The 14,365-nt window shown below is 41.4% G+C and overlaps 1 protein-coding gene across 2 annotated transcripts in view; it reads right to left on the bottom strand.

Annotated features, from left to right (window-relative positions):
- Positions 1-803: 803 nt before the first annotated feature.
- Positions 804-14,365, bottom strand: part of CERS6 (ceramide synthase 6) — a 261,211-nt gene continuing 247,649 nt past the window's right edge. Inside the window, exons 9-11 of one of the 2 annotated variants that reach the window (XM_084799434.1) lie at positions 9,508-9,664; positions 8,911-8,934; positions 804-6,276 (exon numbers count right to left, since the gene is read on the bottom strand). In XM_084799434.1, the coding sequence (XP_084655560.1) occupies positions 6,124-6,276; positions 8,911-8,934; positions 9,508-9,664 (334 nt within the window). In that variant the 3' untranslated portion in view covers positions 804-6,123. The remainder of the gene's footprint in view (positions 6,277-8,910; positions 8,935-9,507; positions 9,665-14,365) is intronic. The other variant, XM_084799435.1, reaches the window with a different exon arrangement.

The raw sequence follows: 14,365 nt of genomic DNA, 5'->3' as shown, positions 1-14,365 counted from the left end.
TGGCATCGGATTAGCTTCTTTAAGAACTGGAAGCTTCATAGCTTCCCAGCGGATGTGTTTTCTTATAGTTCATGGTTCTGTGTTTCAGAGAAATTTCAGTGACTTCACTAGAGTAACTTAATGGATCAGATTGCTGTTCAAAATGACCTCAACGTTTCAAAGATTGTTTTAAAGTGGGTTTTTCCCTCTTCTTTATAATTTTGGTGGTATCTACATGCACTTTGGTGTTATTTGATGCCTTCTGAGACATGGCATAAACACGGATGGGAAGGACAGAGTGGGTAAGACAGAATCTCTCAGCAAAGGCAAAGGAGGGGAAAAGGACTAGAGTGACGCGGAGCCCAGGCCCCAAGATGTTGCCAGCCAAGCTGTCCTGAAGCGCATGCGCAAAGATGGGCCAGTTCCCGTTGGGCTTTGGGCATTGTTAGCAGCATCTTCACTGCAAATTGAGAAAAATTAGCATCACCTGATCTACTTAGATTGCTTTCTCTATGTGTTTCCAGAATGAAGTGTAAGATTTAACACCGAAGATTTTGCACCTTAAATTTCTTCTTTTTTTTGGTATTTTATTTATTTATTTATTTTATGTTCATAGCAGCTTTATTGGTATTTGCACTCTAAGTCTCAAGGAAAAAATTTAGCACATCATGAGACGGCATAACACTAGTTCTCAGTGATCACAACAACTTGGAGGATTGTAAGAAATGACTGGATAACTGAGCTCTGACAATAACCCCTCCAGAAATGTTTGCCGTGTTCCCAATTCAGTTGGTCGGTGCTGGCAGTAAAAGACACGTATGCTGTACTCTTAATGCTTATCTTTATTATGAAAGTGTTTCCAAAGTAAAATGATCCTCATAATAACGATTACTTCCAAAGATCAAGAACGAATAATTATATTTCCATATGAAAATCATCAGAACACAGTCACAGTACATGGAGTGATTCTAAGTGGCTAATGGTACAACCGTTCCACTTCTGACAGATGCTCAAGCACAAATGTTCCCCACTGAACTTTTGGAAAGAGAAACAGATCCCCAAATTAACCAGCATCCTTTTCTATGACAGCAAAAGGCCACAAAGCTAAACGACTAAAAACTTGGGCAAAGGAGTGATGAAAACTGCAAGCAGAGGGGAGGTCAAACTGGAGGGTTTTCCACATTTATGGACACTAACCACCAAGCAAAAGTTCCAGAATCATAATATAACCACTCCAGAGCTTCATATCGGACAATAGAAAAAAAAATCTTCACATTAAAGACAGTTTTACAGATGGCTCATTAACGTTTACTACAGGCGATAAGGATAAAAAAATATGAACGAAATAATTTTTTTTTTTTCAGTGAACACAAATGATGAGTGGTTCCCAGACGACACACAATACAGGAAGCCAATCTTTCGTGGACTCGTGCAAAGGAAACAGATGTATATGAACACAGCCCGCCCCCTCGGGAAAATGGGACCAGGCAGAAGAGGTGTGGGAAGAGCTGATCTAAAGGCCATTAGTAAACTGAAAGCAGAGAAACGTTAGCACTTGGCGTTCTTTTACCAGAGGTCCAGAAGCCTAAAAGAATTGTGAGTGAATGAGATGAAAAGACTCCAGGCTAGTGGAGCCCTCCCCTCCCATCACTGCCTGGAAACACCGAGAATAACCAAGTCCATGCAGATGCCCCGCATCACTCGGCAGCAGAGGTGTTTTCAATTACTTTAGAGTTGGTAGCGTCTCTGAGCACCCATCTGCCAATGCAGTCCTTTCAAAGGCTTTGGGTTAAATCAAGTCACTAAGGCCTGAAAGAGGCGAAAGTTCTCATTTGGGTGTCTACAGATTCTATTATTTATGATGACTTATGTTCTTCAATACGATTTTCTTCATGAAAAGTGGCTGCCTTTCAGTATTGGTCATAGGAGTTATAAGAGTTTCAAGAGTCAGGGCTCCCTCACATCTGCTTGGCGCCCCCTAGGGGTGAGTGAGTGCTATAATCACATAGGCAAGTCAATGGGCCCTTTGGCACAACTTTAGCTCACCAACAATACATTTAAGAAAAAAAGTCTTGTTTTACTTTCTTTAAGAACTTCTACAATTGCTTCCGCCAGGGACCACCTACTTGAAGCCAAGCGCAGTCACTGGATTTCTCCTTCAATTCTTTCTTTCTACAGAAGAATCACGTGATCACTTTCCTGTCAGGCTGACTTTGATCTTGTCTGAGGTTTTTCCGCATTGGGATGTTAGAAACATTTCAGGGCTATAATGACTTATTTACGAGGCAGAATAAGTCAACGACAATAAAAGTGGTCAAGTAGGAGCCTTAATACTGCCAGCACCACATAAAATGTGAATACCTAATTTGTCATTTCCAAAGGTGTTGAGGCCTCTCTGGATATAATAACATCTTCCTCCATACTGATAAATGTACCTGATCCATTCGGAGTAATTTGCATACTATTTTATACTTCAAATTGAGAAAAAAAAATACTCAAATATCCAGGCAACTTTGGCATTAATGTCCACCCCTCAAATAACTACTAATACAAACTGGCGAATAGACTGGAGGCGATCAAGGCTGCCCGTACATTCTCTCAGAGGAGCGTGTAAGCAGAGACTCAGGTAAACTACAATGAAGGCTCATTTTTCCTTAACCCAAATTACAATGAGATTTAAGTGCAAGGTGGAAGATTAAGATCTTCCTAAGATGAAGGAAAGGCATTTAGTTTGCTCAAACTCAAACTCTTATCAAGTATAATCCTTACACGTAACAACAGGGACACGTTCTGAGAACCATGTCGTGTCCGTGACTGACTTCATCACTGAACATCACTAAGTGCCTCCCTGTGCCTGGGCTGCACCATCATCTTTTGGGACCGTGGTAGCACGCACAGGCAGCAGCGCTTGGCCGCAGGGCTGCTCTTGAGTGCATGACTGTACTGAGATGGGAACTTAACATCTGGACACTCCCCTGTCAAATGGACTAACGATCTGATCTGGAGTTGCCTGGTCCCTGTCTCTGCTGCCTTGAGTTCATCTCCAGTAGAGGCCAGTGGCATGAGCTGATGGTAATTCTGTATATCCCGCATCTGGCAGTTCAGCAGGCATTAGAACCCTGGGGGTCAAATGGCCGCCATTTGCATTTTTACAACAAACACTTGAATGGCCCACAATAGTGATCCTTATAGCTGCTCCCTCCCCTCAACATCCACGAGACTGAACCTGAACTGGGTCTGGCTCCTGGGTGACAGCAACAGGTGCTCTAGGACCTGAGCCCTATTTGAGGGAACGCTGTGGATAAGAGGCTGAAAGGGTTTTGCTCCTCTCAGCTGGCACAACGCAAAACAAAAGCAAAGGGACATTTCTATAGCACACGGTGAATTAATTTTTCTTTTTAATAACAAGAATATTGATGATGATGAGTGATAATTTGGTTTTACCAGTTTTTGGAGAAACATACATTTACACACATAAACCACACATGGCTATATCACTTATAGACTCAAGGCCAAATTCTACTTGATTTCCTACTTTCCCCCCTGACTAAATCTAGGTAGGCTATAAAAGTTACTTTTTCTAGAGTCCTTTCTACACACACCTTAATACCCTGGGAAATTCGGATGCAGCCAGTAGGACAAGAGACATCACCATGGGCTAAGCTAATTAACAAGGATACCACTCAGAACTAATCTAAAGCTGATTTACAAATCAGACTTCTGAGAGCTAGGGCCTGGCACAGGTGTGTAAGAGTCCTCACAGTGTCCCCTCTCAGTCTCACCGGGTCACTGTGGGAGAACAGTAGACAGAAATATTCATATTCTATTCCAGAAACAAAAGCCTACAAACTCCATTTTGATTAGCCAAGCAGAATCATTTTCTCTAGAAGGTAAAATGAAACAAAAACCTACAGACACATAGGAGACTGAGTCAAGCTAATGACGTCAGTCAGAAAGCGTGCCTTTGCTCTTCTACAGTGACTTCTGTGGAGAAGAAGGTTTAGATCTGCCTTTGATACAGACAGAATCAACTTACTTCATTTTATATACCTCTTCTGAATTTACAAATTGCTATTAAAATTCTTTTTTGATAACGAGTGTCACATGGTTCAAATTCAAACACAGTGGTTCTCAGATTCAGCTCGCCCCTGGGAGGCTGTGCCCTGACACTACAGAGAGGTGGGTGAGCTCCTTAGCTCAGCTGATGAGCAAGTTTCCCTATCTTGACATTGCTTTGTCTTTCACACATTTGCATTTGGGCAAATGCTCTGATTACTAACAATACCTTTGGTGTCTTATCACTGGTCTCACGAACTCAAACACTTCCAAGTTTCACTCCTAATTGTCTTGGTTAATTAATCAGCAAGGCTCAAAACACACACAGTCAGTTGCACTGCATTCTACAGTAACAAGTAAGTAGACATGTCTCCAAGCTTTTTAAATTATTATCTGAACCATAACAGAAAACATTGTTTTGTAACTGGGTGGAGAAAGATCTAATATTGCAACAAGGGTTCTTTGGGAGTGTTCTCCTAACTATTAACTTATAGTTTCAAAGTATGTGTCTGAAGATTAATTTAAACAATCAAACGGAGCGTGGATGGCTCTGAGCAGGGCAGCCATGCACTGCAGCATTTTGCTATTAGGTACTCAGTGCCCTGTTTACTCTAGATTCCTGTTTTAGGTGATGTTTGACTTATGAGTGTTTGCAATCTCATTTAATTCCCTTTTGACTAAAGACGAGATGAGATAAAAATCCTTGGCTGATCTGTGTGGTTTCCATAGCCACACACCAGTGATGCTGCCCTGCGGGAGGCGGGGAGGGCTCATGCATTTACTCTTTGGTAATTTTTCTCACGGCTGTCATTGCCATCGTCCAGGAGATTTTTTTTTTTCTGTTTCTCTGGGAATAGCTCCACTTGAACAAAAATTCCTAGGAGCCCCCATGAGTCTTCTTCAGAGCACTAAATAAAATGGATTCGTAACATGGGGCTGATGCTTCTAGCAACAAGAAAGTCATTGTGAAATGCATTGAAGGAGAAAGGCAAAGGGTAAACGGTCTGTCTCCATTGGATTTATTTTGCGAAAAATAAAAACAAGTCTAATACTAGGTATGGCTTTCTTTCGAAAGCTGGGTGCAGTAAAGTGCTTTGCACGGAAGGAAGTCTTTGCCACCTCCTATAAGACCTTTTTTTTTCTATCCCAGGACATTCTTGGCTCCCCCTTTTTACACAACAGGACAGAAGAACGGGCTAGTACAGTAGGAGTCATGGCAAGACCTGGTTGAAGTCAAGTGGCTGTCCTTATGAGATTCTCAGAACATAGAGCGAGTCCCCAGGAAGTAGGTCCCTTTGTCTCTGTGAGCTTAAGGAAGTGATATGGTTTCAGAATCAGAATACTGGCCTCACCAGAGGGCAAATAACTTTGTCATCAACAGGGACAACTTCCAACTCCTCACCACAGTAAAGAAATCTCATGTTTGTGCACAAAAGACAAACTTTTTACTTTCCTATAAAGTTCAAAAGTTCCCCAATAGCCACCATCTCTCACTCGAACTGCTAACTGACTACAAAGAGTGACAGCTAAAACACCTGGTTCATCCTGCCTAGACTCACAGGGGACGATAGTTACAGGCTATATGGGCAATTCTAAAATGGGTGCAGAACAGAAAGGAAGCCAACCTATTGGGAACTGTATGAAGCTCTTGCATGGGGTTTTACTTGCTCTAAGTGATGCACTAAGTTGATGTTCACATCCTTCTGGACTACAGCATGAGAAAAGGTAGACACAGATGGACCATCTTCTTCCCTGTCAATCATGAGCCCAGAGAGTAAAAGGAGTGAAGGAATCCTCGCTTGTCCACAGATTTACAAACAAATAAAAATAATAAATAATATCCTAAGACAAATGCAAATACTGTTCCCTTGAGTCAGTTACACATACAGCATGCCTACATAGAAAGGATGGGATTTCTTCTTCGTTCACAGACAGGACACATGGCAGTACACTATTCAGAATGCTTTGAGAATCCTAATTTTTGTCTCTGGTGATGAGATTATCATGAAAGGAACTGCATTTGCAACTTATTAAATACTTCCAGGAACAAAACAGTTCACTTTGTTCAGGACTTATAGTTTTGGGTCATTAAGCATCCATGGAACAGGGGCCGGTTAGGAGATACCCATTGGTACCACTGGTTCCGTTGGTAGTTGTCGAAGTATGTGGCTTCTTTCCTGGAGGCTCCGAGTCCTCATCATCTGAGCTAGATTCAATGTCACTCCGGTCGTCCTTGGATACCTGTGGAATGCAAGAGTGGGAGCGTCACTGCCTCCTAGGTCCAGCAGGGCTCGGCATGCCCAGCAGCACATGCAACCTCACATGGAGATGAACTTATTCACATGTTATAAAAAAAACCAAAGAGGATAAGAAGACTTCTATGGTAGTAAGGTTCGGCCACTGGAGGAATGGGATGTACATGACGAAGGAGGGGATGGGGAATGTAAGTGAAGTTAGGCATCACAGAACCTGAAGGGCATCCTTCACCATGGACAATGTCTGGACCATGAATCTCACCCTTACTCACAGTGACAGCAGCACCTGCACCATGAGGATGCCACTTTAGGGGTCAGGTACAAATGAGTCAATGTATTCACTAACGGCCACATTCTCTTAGACAATTATTGAAGAAGGTTAGCTCTTGATTACCATACTGACAGAGATATCATTCACACACTAGGTCAAGCCATTAAGGAAAATCATTGCTATTTGGCATGGTAAGTCATTGTTTCACATCTACTTTAATTACTTTGAGATTTTTTTAAGGTATGGCATAATAACAAATGGCACCAGAAGGCATTTTAACAATCTTCTAGATAAGACAGGCTCCAACACTGACCAGAAAGAAATCTACTGGCCAGATCCTCAAAACTTCTTTATTGTGCGACAGTTCCTTCAGTCTTTCACTTGTTTTCATTAATTAATGAGAACAGCAAAATAAGACATTAGTATATGTTAGCTTGAAATGTGAAAAAAACTACTACTGTGTAGCAAGGAAATGCTTTATTGATTTTAAAGCTGAAATAATTAGAACCCTATTCTCTCTAAGTCTAAATTATAGCTAGCAGTTTAACCTGGAAGGCCTTAGGATCTTCAAGTAAGTGCATTGCTTAATTGATTAGTCCATTTTTATTTTGATACCAGGTCTCACTGCGCAGCCCAGAGTTGCAGAAATCCTGCCTTAGCATCCTGAGTGCTGGGGTTCTAGGTGTGCACCAACAGCCTCAGCTTCATTCACCTAATTATTAAGTCTGATGGCCAGAGGCTCTTGTTGATTTGGCTTTATAGAAATCTTCCCAGTCTGGTCTTCAGTGAGTCTCTTGAGAGGCTGGACTGAGGGACTGTCTCAGTTTCTGAACGTATTTCAGAATTACTGGGGGGCTTTTCCAACCAGATCCTCTCAGCACCACTGTCATCTCAACCTGAGAGGTGTTGAATCTCTGGGGTGAGGACGTCATCATTTGCAGGTGGGTAGAGATGGGAGGAAATCAAAGCTGAAAACTACTCCAGTCTAACCAGTGATGGCTAAATATCGTTCATGGATGAGCCTCACTTCAATGCCCTCTGAGGGGAGGCTGAACTCACATCGACAATCCCACTCAAAAGCAAAACAGAACAATAGCAACTTAGATACCAAGGCAACAAATGTCTGCGGGATATGAGTATTTCGATATAAAAAGCACGAATCATAAAGACAGTGTGGCTGCAAAGTGCCACTACATTTGTAAGTCTATGAGTCCCAAATTAAGGTGTTAATAGGGGCCTCAGATGCTGAGAGTATTAATTTGCATGCCCAGGAAGATTATTTTAAGTTTCATTTAGACAAACCCATGGTCATGATACTGCCAAAGAGAAAGGACAATTTAGAATGTCTCAAAATAGCCCACAGGAAGAGCCCATGGGCAGAGAAGTCTTAATGGGTTAGGTGAGAGCAGCAACGGCAGGGAAGAAATCCCGAAGCCAAAGCTGTGGAATATAATTAGTGATCAGTTCATTTCTTCAAAAAGATGAAGGAATACCAGTTAGAGAAAGGTGACAGGTCTGGTGGAAACAGAAAGCCATAAGGACGAAAGTCATCTACTGCACCCTTCCTCCTTCCTTATTATCTTCTCCCAGGACTACGCACTCTGATTTAAATTGTCTCCAAAAAGAGGACAAGAAAATTTTCAAAAGAAACGTTGAGTTCAGGCTGGGTGTGGTGGTGCACACCTTTGATCCCAGGCATGTAAGAGGCAAGGCAGGTGGATCTCTGTGAGTTCGAGGCCAGCCTGGTCTACAGATTGAGTTCCAGGACAGCCAGAGCTATACACAGAGAACCTGTCTCAAAAAAAAAAAAGTTTTTGTTGTTTTTTGTTTGTTTCTTATAGAATAAGAAGTCACAGGGAAAAACCTTCATCTCCTAAGAAATTTATTGGTCAAGATATTCTGGATTTATAGAGGTGGTGATGGTGAGGGCTGGCTTCACAGATCATGGCAAGTTGCCCAGATGTCTCCTGTGGAAGTGGACCTACAGAGGGTCACGTGCTACTCTCTGGTTTCTGTAGGTCAGGACAATATCTGCAGCCCAGGTCCTTTCTCCACTGCATGGATCAACTAGTTTTGTTTCCCTCATTTCACACTGATCTGTTTCAGTCTCTTAGCCAACATCGTAGTTACCAACAGAAAAAGAAATTTCCTTTCTGTTGGATCAACAGGATTTATGTGCTCATAAAAAAGGGCAATGAGAACTGCAGCTAGCTTCTGCAGCTCATGTAATCTACACAGGCCACAAAGCCAACATGGTACATGGGGGAAAAGGCATGGACGAAAGCACCTGAGCCACCCTCCAGCAGGCACATGTCACCCAGGAAGGAAGAGAGAGGACAAGAGACTTACATGTAAAGGGTTCCACTTCCCAGCCTTTCAGGGTGGCAGGAGGAAGAGAACAAACAACAAAGTAAGAAAACATCACAGAGAATGATCTGGAAATGTCACTGCTCTAGGCAAAGGGCTGAGCCCCAGGACGATTTATTTAAGTCAGCCCCATGGTTTCAGCTTAAAATAGAGACTTAAGTCAACTTTGTTGAAGGAGTCATGAGTGTGTTTACTCTTCCCTTTCAGAGGCTTGCTCAAATGTGCATATGATACCAAGCAATCCTTTTCATGAAAGGATTATTAAATTAAAATTTGCTCAATATAAATAATCAGAGAAGGTTAGAGGGAGACAGAGGGGAAATTTTCACAATAAATAGTAGGTCGTCATTAAATCAAAAATTGCAACTACAGGTCATTGGGCATTATTACCAACAAAGCCAACAGAGAAACTTTAAAAAATGAACCAATGGGAAGAAAATCATTCAGTCTATGTTTCAAGGTGGTTTTTGGGGAAGAAATAGCACTGATTTGGATGAAGTCAGAAATAAGTGATTTCAGAGGAGCCACAAATACCCTGACATTTCTGGGACGTACTGGAGAGGATGAATTTTAGCTTACCTTGCCTTTTGAAACAGTTTTGCAAGCTATTTTTACAATCAAGTAAGACCAGAAGCAGTTCAGCCCTTGTAGTAGCAACAGCAGCAGGTTAAAAACCCACCAGGAAGGGTACGGTCCGACGATCTCCCAACTTTCAAATAATGTGGTATTTAACACCCTGAGGAGGAGAAGAAAGCCATTACTGAACACAGCACTTCATTTTGCTTTCAAAGGAGCACCAGGTCAACAGGCTCTCCTGCCTGCCTCCTCTCCTCCTGGGGGGGACAGCCTGAAAGTTAAGCAGGTACTACAGTCATCCCTGGCAACAGTGGCCTGAGGGTGTGACCTGCAGTGGTTCTATCTATAGTACGCATTTTAATCTCTTCACTGTTAAAAACAACAACAACAACAAAACCCTATCACTATTTCAAGTGTGCACTTCACTGGCATTGTGTAAACCCACTTTACTGTGTAATATTCACCACCACCCACCTTCAGATCTCTTGCAAAGCTCAGGCTCTGGACCCATTAAACAGCAGCTCCCTACCCTCTCTGTCCCAGGCAACGTCTATTGTAATTCACTGCTTCTGTGAAGTGAGCTTCTAACATCTGTTTGTGGACTCATAAGCAAGCAAGCGGTTATTGGCTCCTCCCAAGAACAATGTCCTAAAGGTTTATCTATTATGCATCAAATACCAGGGTTTTGTTTTGTTTTGTTTTGTTTCCCTATAGTATCTGTAATACCACACTTTTTTTTTCTTTTTTACATATTTGTGCACCAGCAGACACCTTGGCTCGCTTCTATCCTTTGGCTATGGTAAATATTGCTTCTAAGAATTTGGGCTTCAAATATCTGTTCCAGCGTACATCTTTTGGCTCCACAACTAGAAGTGAAATCCCTGAATCTGCTTAATGTCTCCTTCACTTCCATCACTCATGGCTTCCTCTGTGGATTTCAGTCATTTTTTGGATTTGACTTTCTATCTAACAACTCATCAAAAAGGCCTGAATTGCCTTTGAAGTTAAAGTTAATTTGGGCTTTCTGCAGCGTGAAGACCACTACCCAGTATTACAACACTGCAGGAGAAAAAAAAAAGTGACTCATTAAAAACATTAGTTCAGTGCAGACCACGTGCCTTACACAGCAGAGATTAGACCATGCATGAGAACCAGGCTTTTATCTGCGTGGGGCCCCACGAGAGTGTTCTTAATTTTCAAATTCTTCCCCTGGGAAAGAGCTGACAATTGAAAGACATCATTTGGAAGTGATGCCCTGATGCGAATATTTAAAAGATTGTTTTTAACAAAAATTATTAGGGCATAATGAATGTATTTAGTTTCAAAAGTGTGTTGTAGTGTGTACTTGAGTTAGGAAAACAAACAAACAAACTAACAAAGCAATTGGCTCTATAATCTGCCATCAGAAGCAGCAGGCAGCCACGAGAAAAAGAAGCCATGAAGCTGAGTTCTAGGACTCAGCTCTGGTCAGCCAGTGCTGCTCTCAAGTCCTTGGAAACTGACTTGTCCTCTGGACCCCTGTCACTGTCACAGAGTCGCATGTCACCTAACCTTGCCCTCATGATTTTGGGGTCACTCTTACTTTCCCTTCTCTCAGTTGTCACTGGACTGCGTTTTTCATCACCTACAACTACAGCATCTTGCCTGAGGCCAATTACACTGTACAGGCACCGAATGGCTGCAGGGTGAACTGTGCTTGAATTTAAGGAAGAAGACACACACACACACACACACACACACACACACACACACACACACGAGGCTAGAAAGAAAATATAGAGAGAATTTAAACAAACAATATGATGAGTGCTCTCTGGAAGGATAAAAAAAATGCTTTGTGAACCCACAAAAGAAATCTACTGTCCCAAGAGGCATAAGAGATCAAGAGGGAAAAGAACGCAAAGTGTGCAACAACCCATCTTGTTACACTAATTATCCCACAGAACAATTCAGAATAAACATATATCCCAAAAATCCCCAGAGCAGATGCATGAGATTGAAGTTAATAACTCAAAGTAGTATTATACTTTATATATATTGATATATTAATATTGGGATGAATGCATGGAATTCTATTAATATATCACATCAATAAACCATATTGGCACAAACCTAATTATTTCAGTGGTTCCAAAAACATTTGATCATGTCCAATTCTCCATTGTTGAGTTTTAAAGATGTACTTATTATAATTTAATAAACATTTGAGCATTTTAATAAACAACAGTCACTTCCTTTAGAAACTGGAACACATGTGAAAGGCAGCTTTAGCATTATTGTCAGAGTTCAGTTTATTCACTGTAGCAAGAAATAAAAGATGTTTATTTCAAATATTTTATGTACCAATCTATAAATATTTTAAAAGTAGCAAACATGAAAATATCCTCTTGTATAAAACAGCTAAGAAATTAGTTTTTTTATCTCTATTCTATAAACTATGGAGTAAATCAAAGTATTAAATATATATTTTTTCTATTCTACTTTTTGCTTTTAAGCCTCTCTTTCACACTGTGGGTCAGCAACTATGATTAAGTTACTTCCTCAGCTCTGAAACATATTTCGAGATTTTCCATGATAGAAGAAAAAGTCATGGAGAAGAAAGAAGTGGGGAAAGGCAGAGAAAGCAAGAGAGTGCTTTATTAAAGGTGTTAAAAATCAAAACGAGTTTCCTTTGGCAGATCAGGTACTTTTATATTTTGTTCTTTACATTATTCTATTTTCCAAAATCAAGACAAATAACTTTAAAAAATTACTGCTTATTTCTGAGAAAGAGTACACTAAGATAATGTCTACCTCGCTCCCTTGTTTGTGCTAAGTAGTGAAATATCACTTTGTAGACCAAAATCCATCAGGTCTAAACAAAGCTCAGCACCTTGGCCATTGGGGAGGGAGCTCCAAACCTTACATCTTCTATTTGCAGCTGCATTCAGAGCTCCTAGCAGTAACATGCTCTCCAGATGTTTGCCAAGTGACTTGAGCTTGTTTCTCTAGCAACCAAGTAAATAAGCAAGCAGGGGCAATGTCTGGGATAATGACAATACTTTGACTATAGCTCCACTTCTTCTTCTTCTTCTTCTTCTTCTTCTTCTTCTTCTTCTTCTTCTTCTTCTTCTTCTTCTTCTTCTTCTTCTTCTTCTTCTTCTTCTCTCTCTCTCTCTCTCTCTCTCTCTCTCTCTCTCTCTCTCTCTCTCTCTCTCTCTCTCTCTCTCTCTCTCTCACACACACACACACACACTACAGACATATCAGCTGCATCGCTTTGTGCAGCATGAAGTAGCATTCAACCTGCTGCAGGCTGGGAGCCTGTCTCACCATTAGGATTTCAGAACCAGTGTGGCATATGGCTTAACTTGTGCAGCGAGTCAGGAGTGGTGGTGGCTGGTGACATGGCACCCACAGTAATTTCAGAACTTCTACATTAGAATGCATCAGCGCTGCTGTGACAGTCATCGGTGTCTCAGAGATGCCACTCAAAAGTAATGTGATTTCTTTGAAAATTGACTTGGGTGCTTGCAGAGACACTTGGGAAAATGCAAGCCGTATAAAGCTCCACAGGAGCTTGGTTAGGAAAGGCGCAGGGAGCCAGCTAATGACTGACACCTGGACTCTGAAAACCACCAAACCTCAGCTGTTCTGAGCAAATTGCCCCCTGTTTTGGACAAGCTATTAAAGTGGCAATGTCAGGATCTTACTCTTTCTGAAAGGTTAGGCCTAGAAATATGTACTGTGATGGCACCATTAAAAACCCATTGTGACAGGTTCCAGGAGAGCAGATGCTTCTCAGCAAGTCCTGGCCAAGGCAGGGGAAGAGGGATGCTGATGGGACACTGGAAACGTTCATGCCCTCACCTGGACAGTGACTGATGGGTTCTGAATTCTTAGAAATGTGTACATGGGGGCAAACTATATTCTGAAGGTCTGTGCATTGCACTACAGATATGAATCCTACGTCTATAAAATGAAATGGGGAAAAAAGATCTCTATGTTAAACAAAATGAACACATGAATGCTATCAACTTGCAATTTCTGATTTGTGTAATTACTGTGGTGGTACACTGAGTCTGGGAAAATAATACTTTTCTTTCCCCCCAAAACCTCTATTGTTAGGTAACAAATGGTGTGAGTGTGAGGAGACAGGCAAAGACCTTTTAATTTTTTTCTCCATTAAGGTTAGGTTCATGCAACCACTACGTGGCACATCAGAAACAAACAGAGCATGCTCACAGGGGATTGTTCGGCCAAAGCCAGCACAGACTACACTTGACTTCCACACCCTTCCTTCAGAAGTCCCACCAATCACTGGGAGATTAAGGAGTTCTGATGTGAGCCTTTCTCTTACTGCACGGGTCTTCACCGACACAGATGCCTGTGGGGAGCCTGCGCAACTCCCTGGAGATAAGCAGTGACACAGGTGACCACACAGAGGTTGGCTGGGGTGCGTTATTTTAATGAATTAAAAGAAAATAATTCGCTTTGCCCAATCTAACCTCTTATGGACACTTGGTCTTAAATTTGATTTTGATAGAAACATATGGAATCTGGTGGCAGAAAGGCATATATATTGCTGGAGAAAAGTTTATAACATTTTTTTGTGATTGAACAAAGAATCCACCACAGAGCAATCTTATTTTAATAAAACAAGGCTGTTTTCACTTGTGTCTAGAACACCAATGCAACTTAAAGCACTCTGCTTTCCCTCTTTACATCAGGGTTCTGGGGGACTCAGAGAAATTGACACTGACATTTCATCTAGAAGAAACACCTCCAACATACAAATAAAAATATAATAATAATTGTATATATATGTATATATTTATATATACATATATTTCATTCATACTGCAACTTCAAAGTACGAGCT

This window comes from Acomys minous (assembly GCF_964271855.1).
Source record: "Acomys minous genome assembly, chromosome: 10".
Lineage (NCBI taxonomy): Eukaryota > Metazoa > Chordata > Mammalia > Rodentia > Muridae > Acomys > Acomys minous.
Note: the sequence above shows the minus strand (reverse complement) of the source record. Positions and strands in the feature narration are given on the sequence as shown.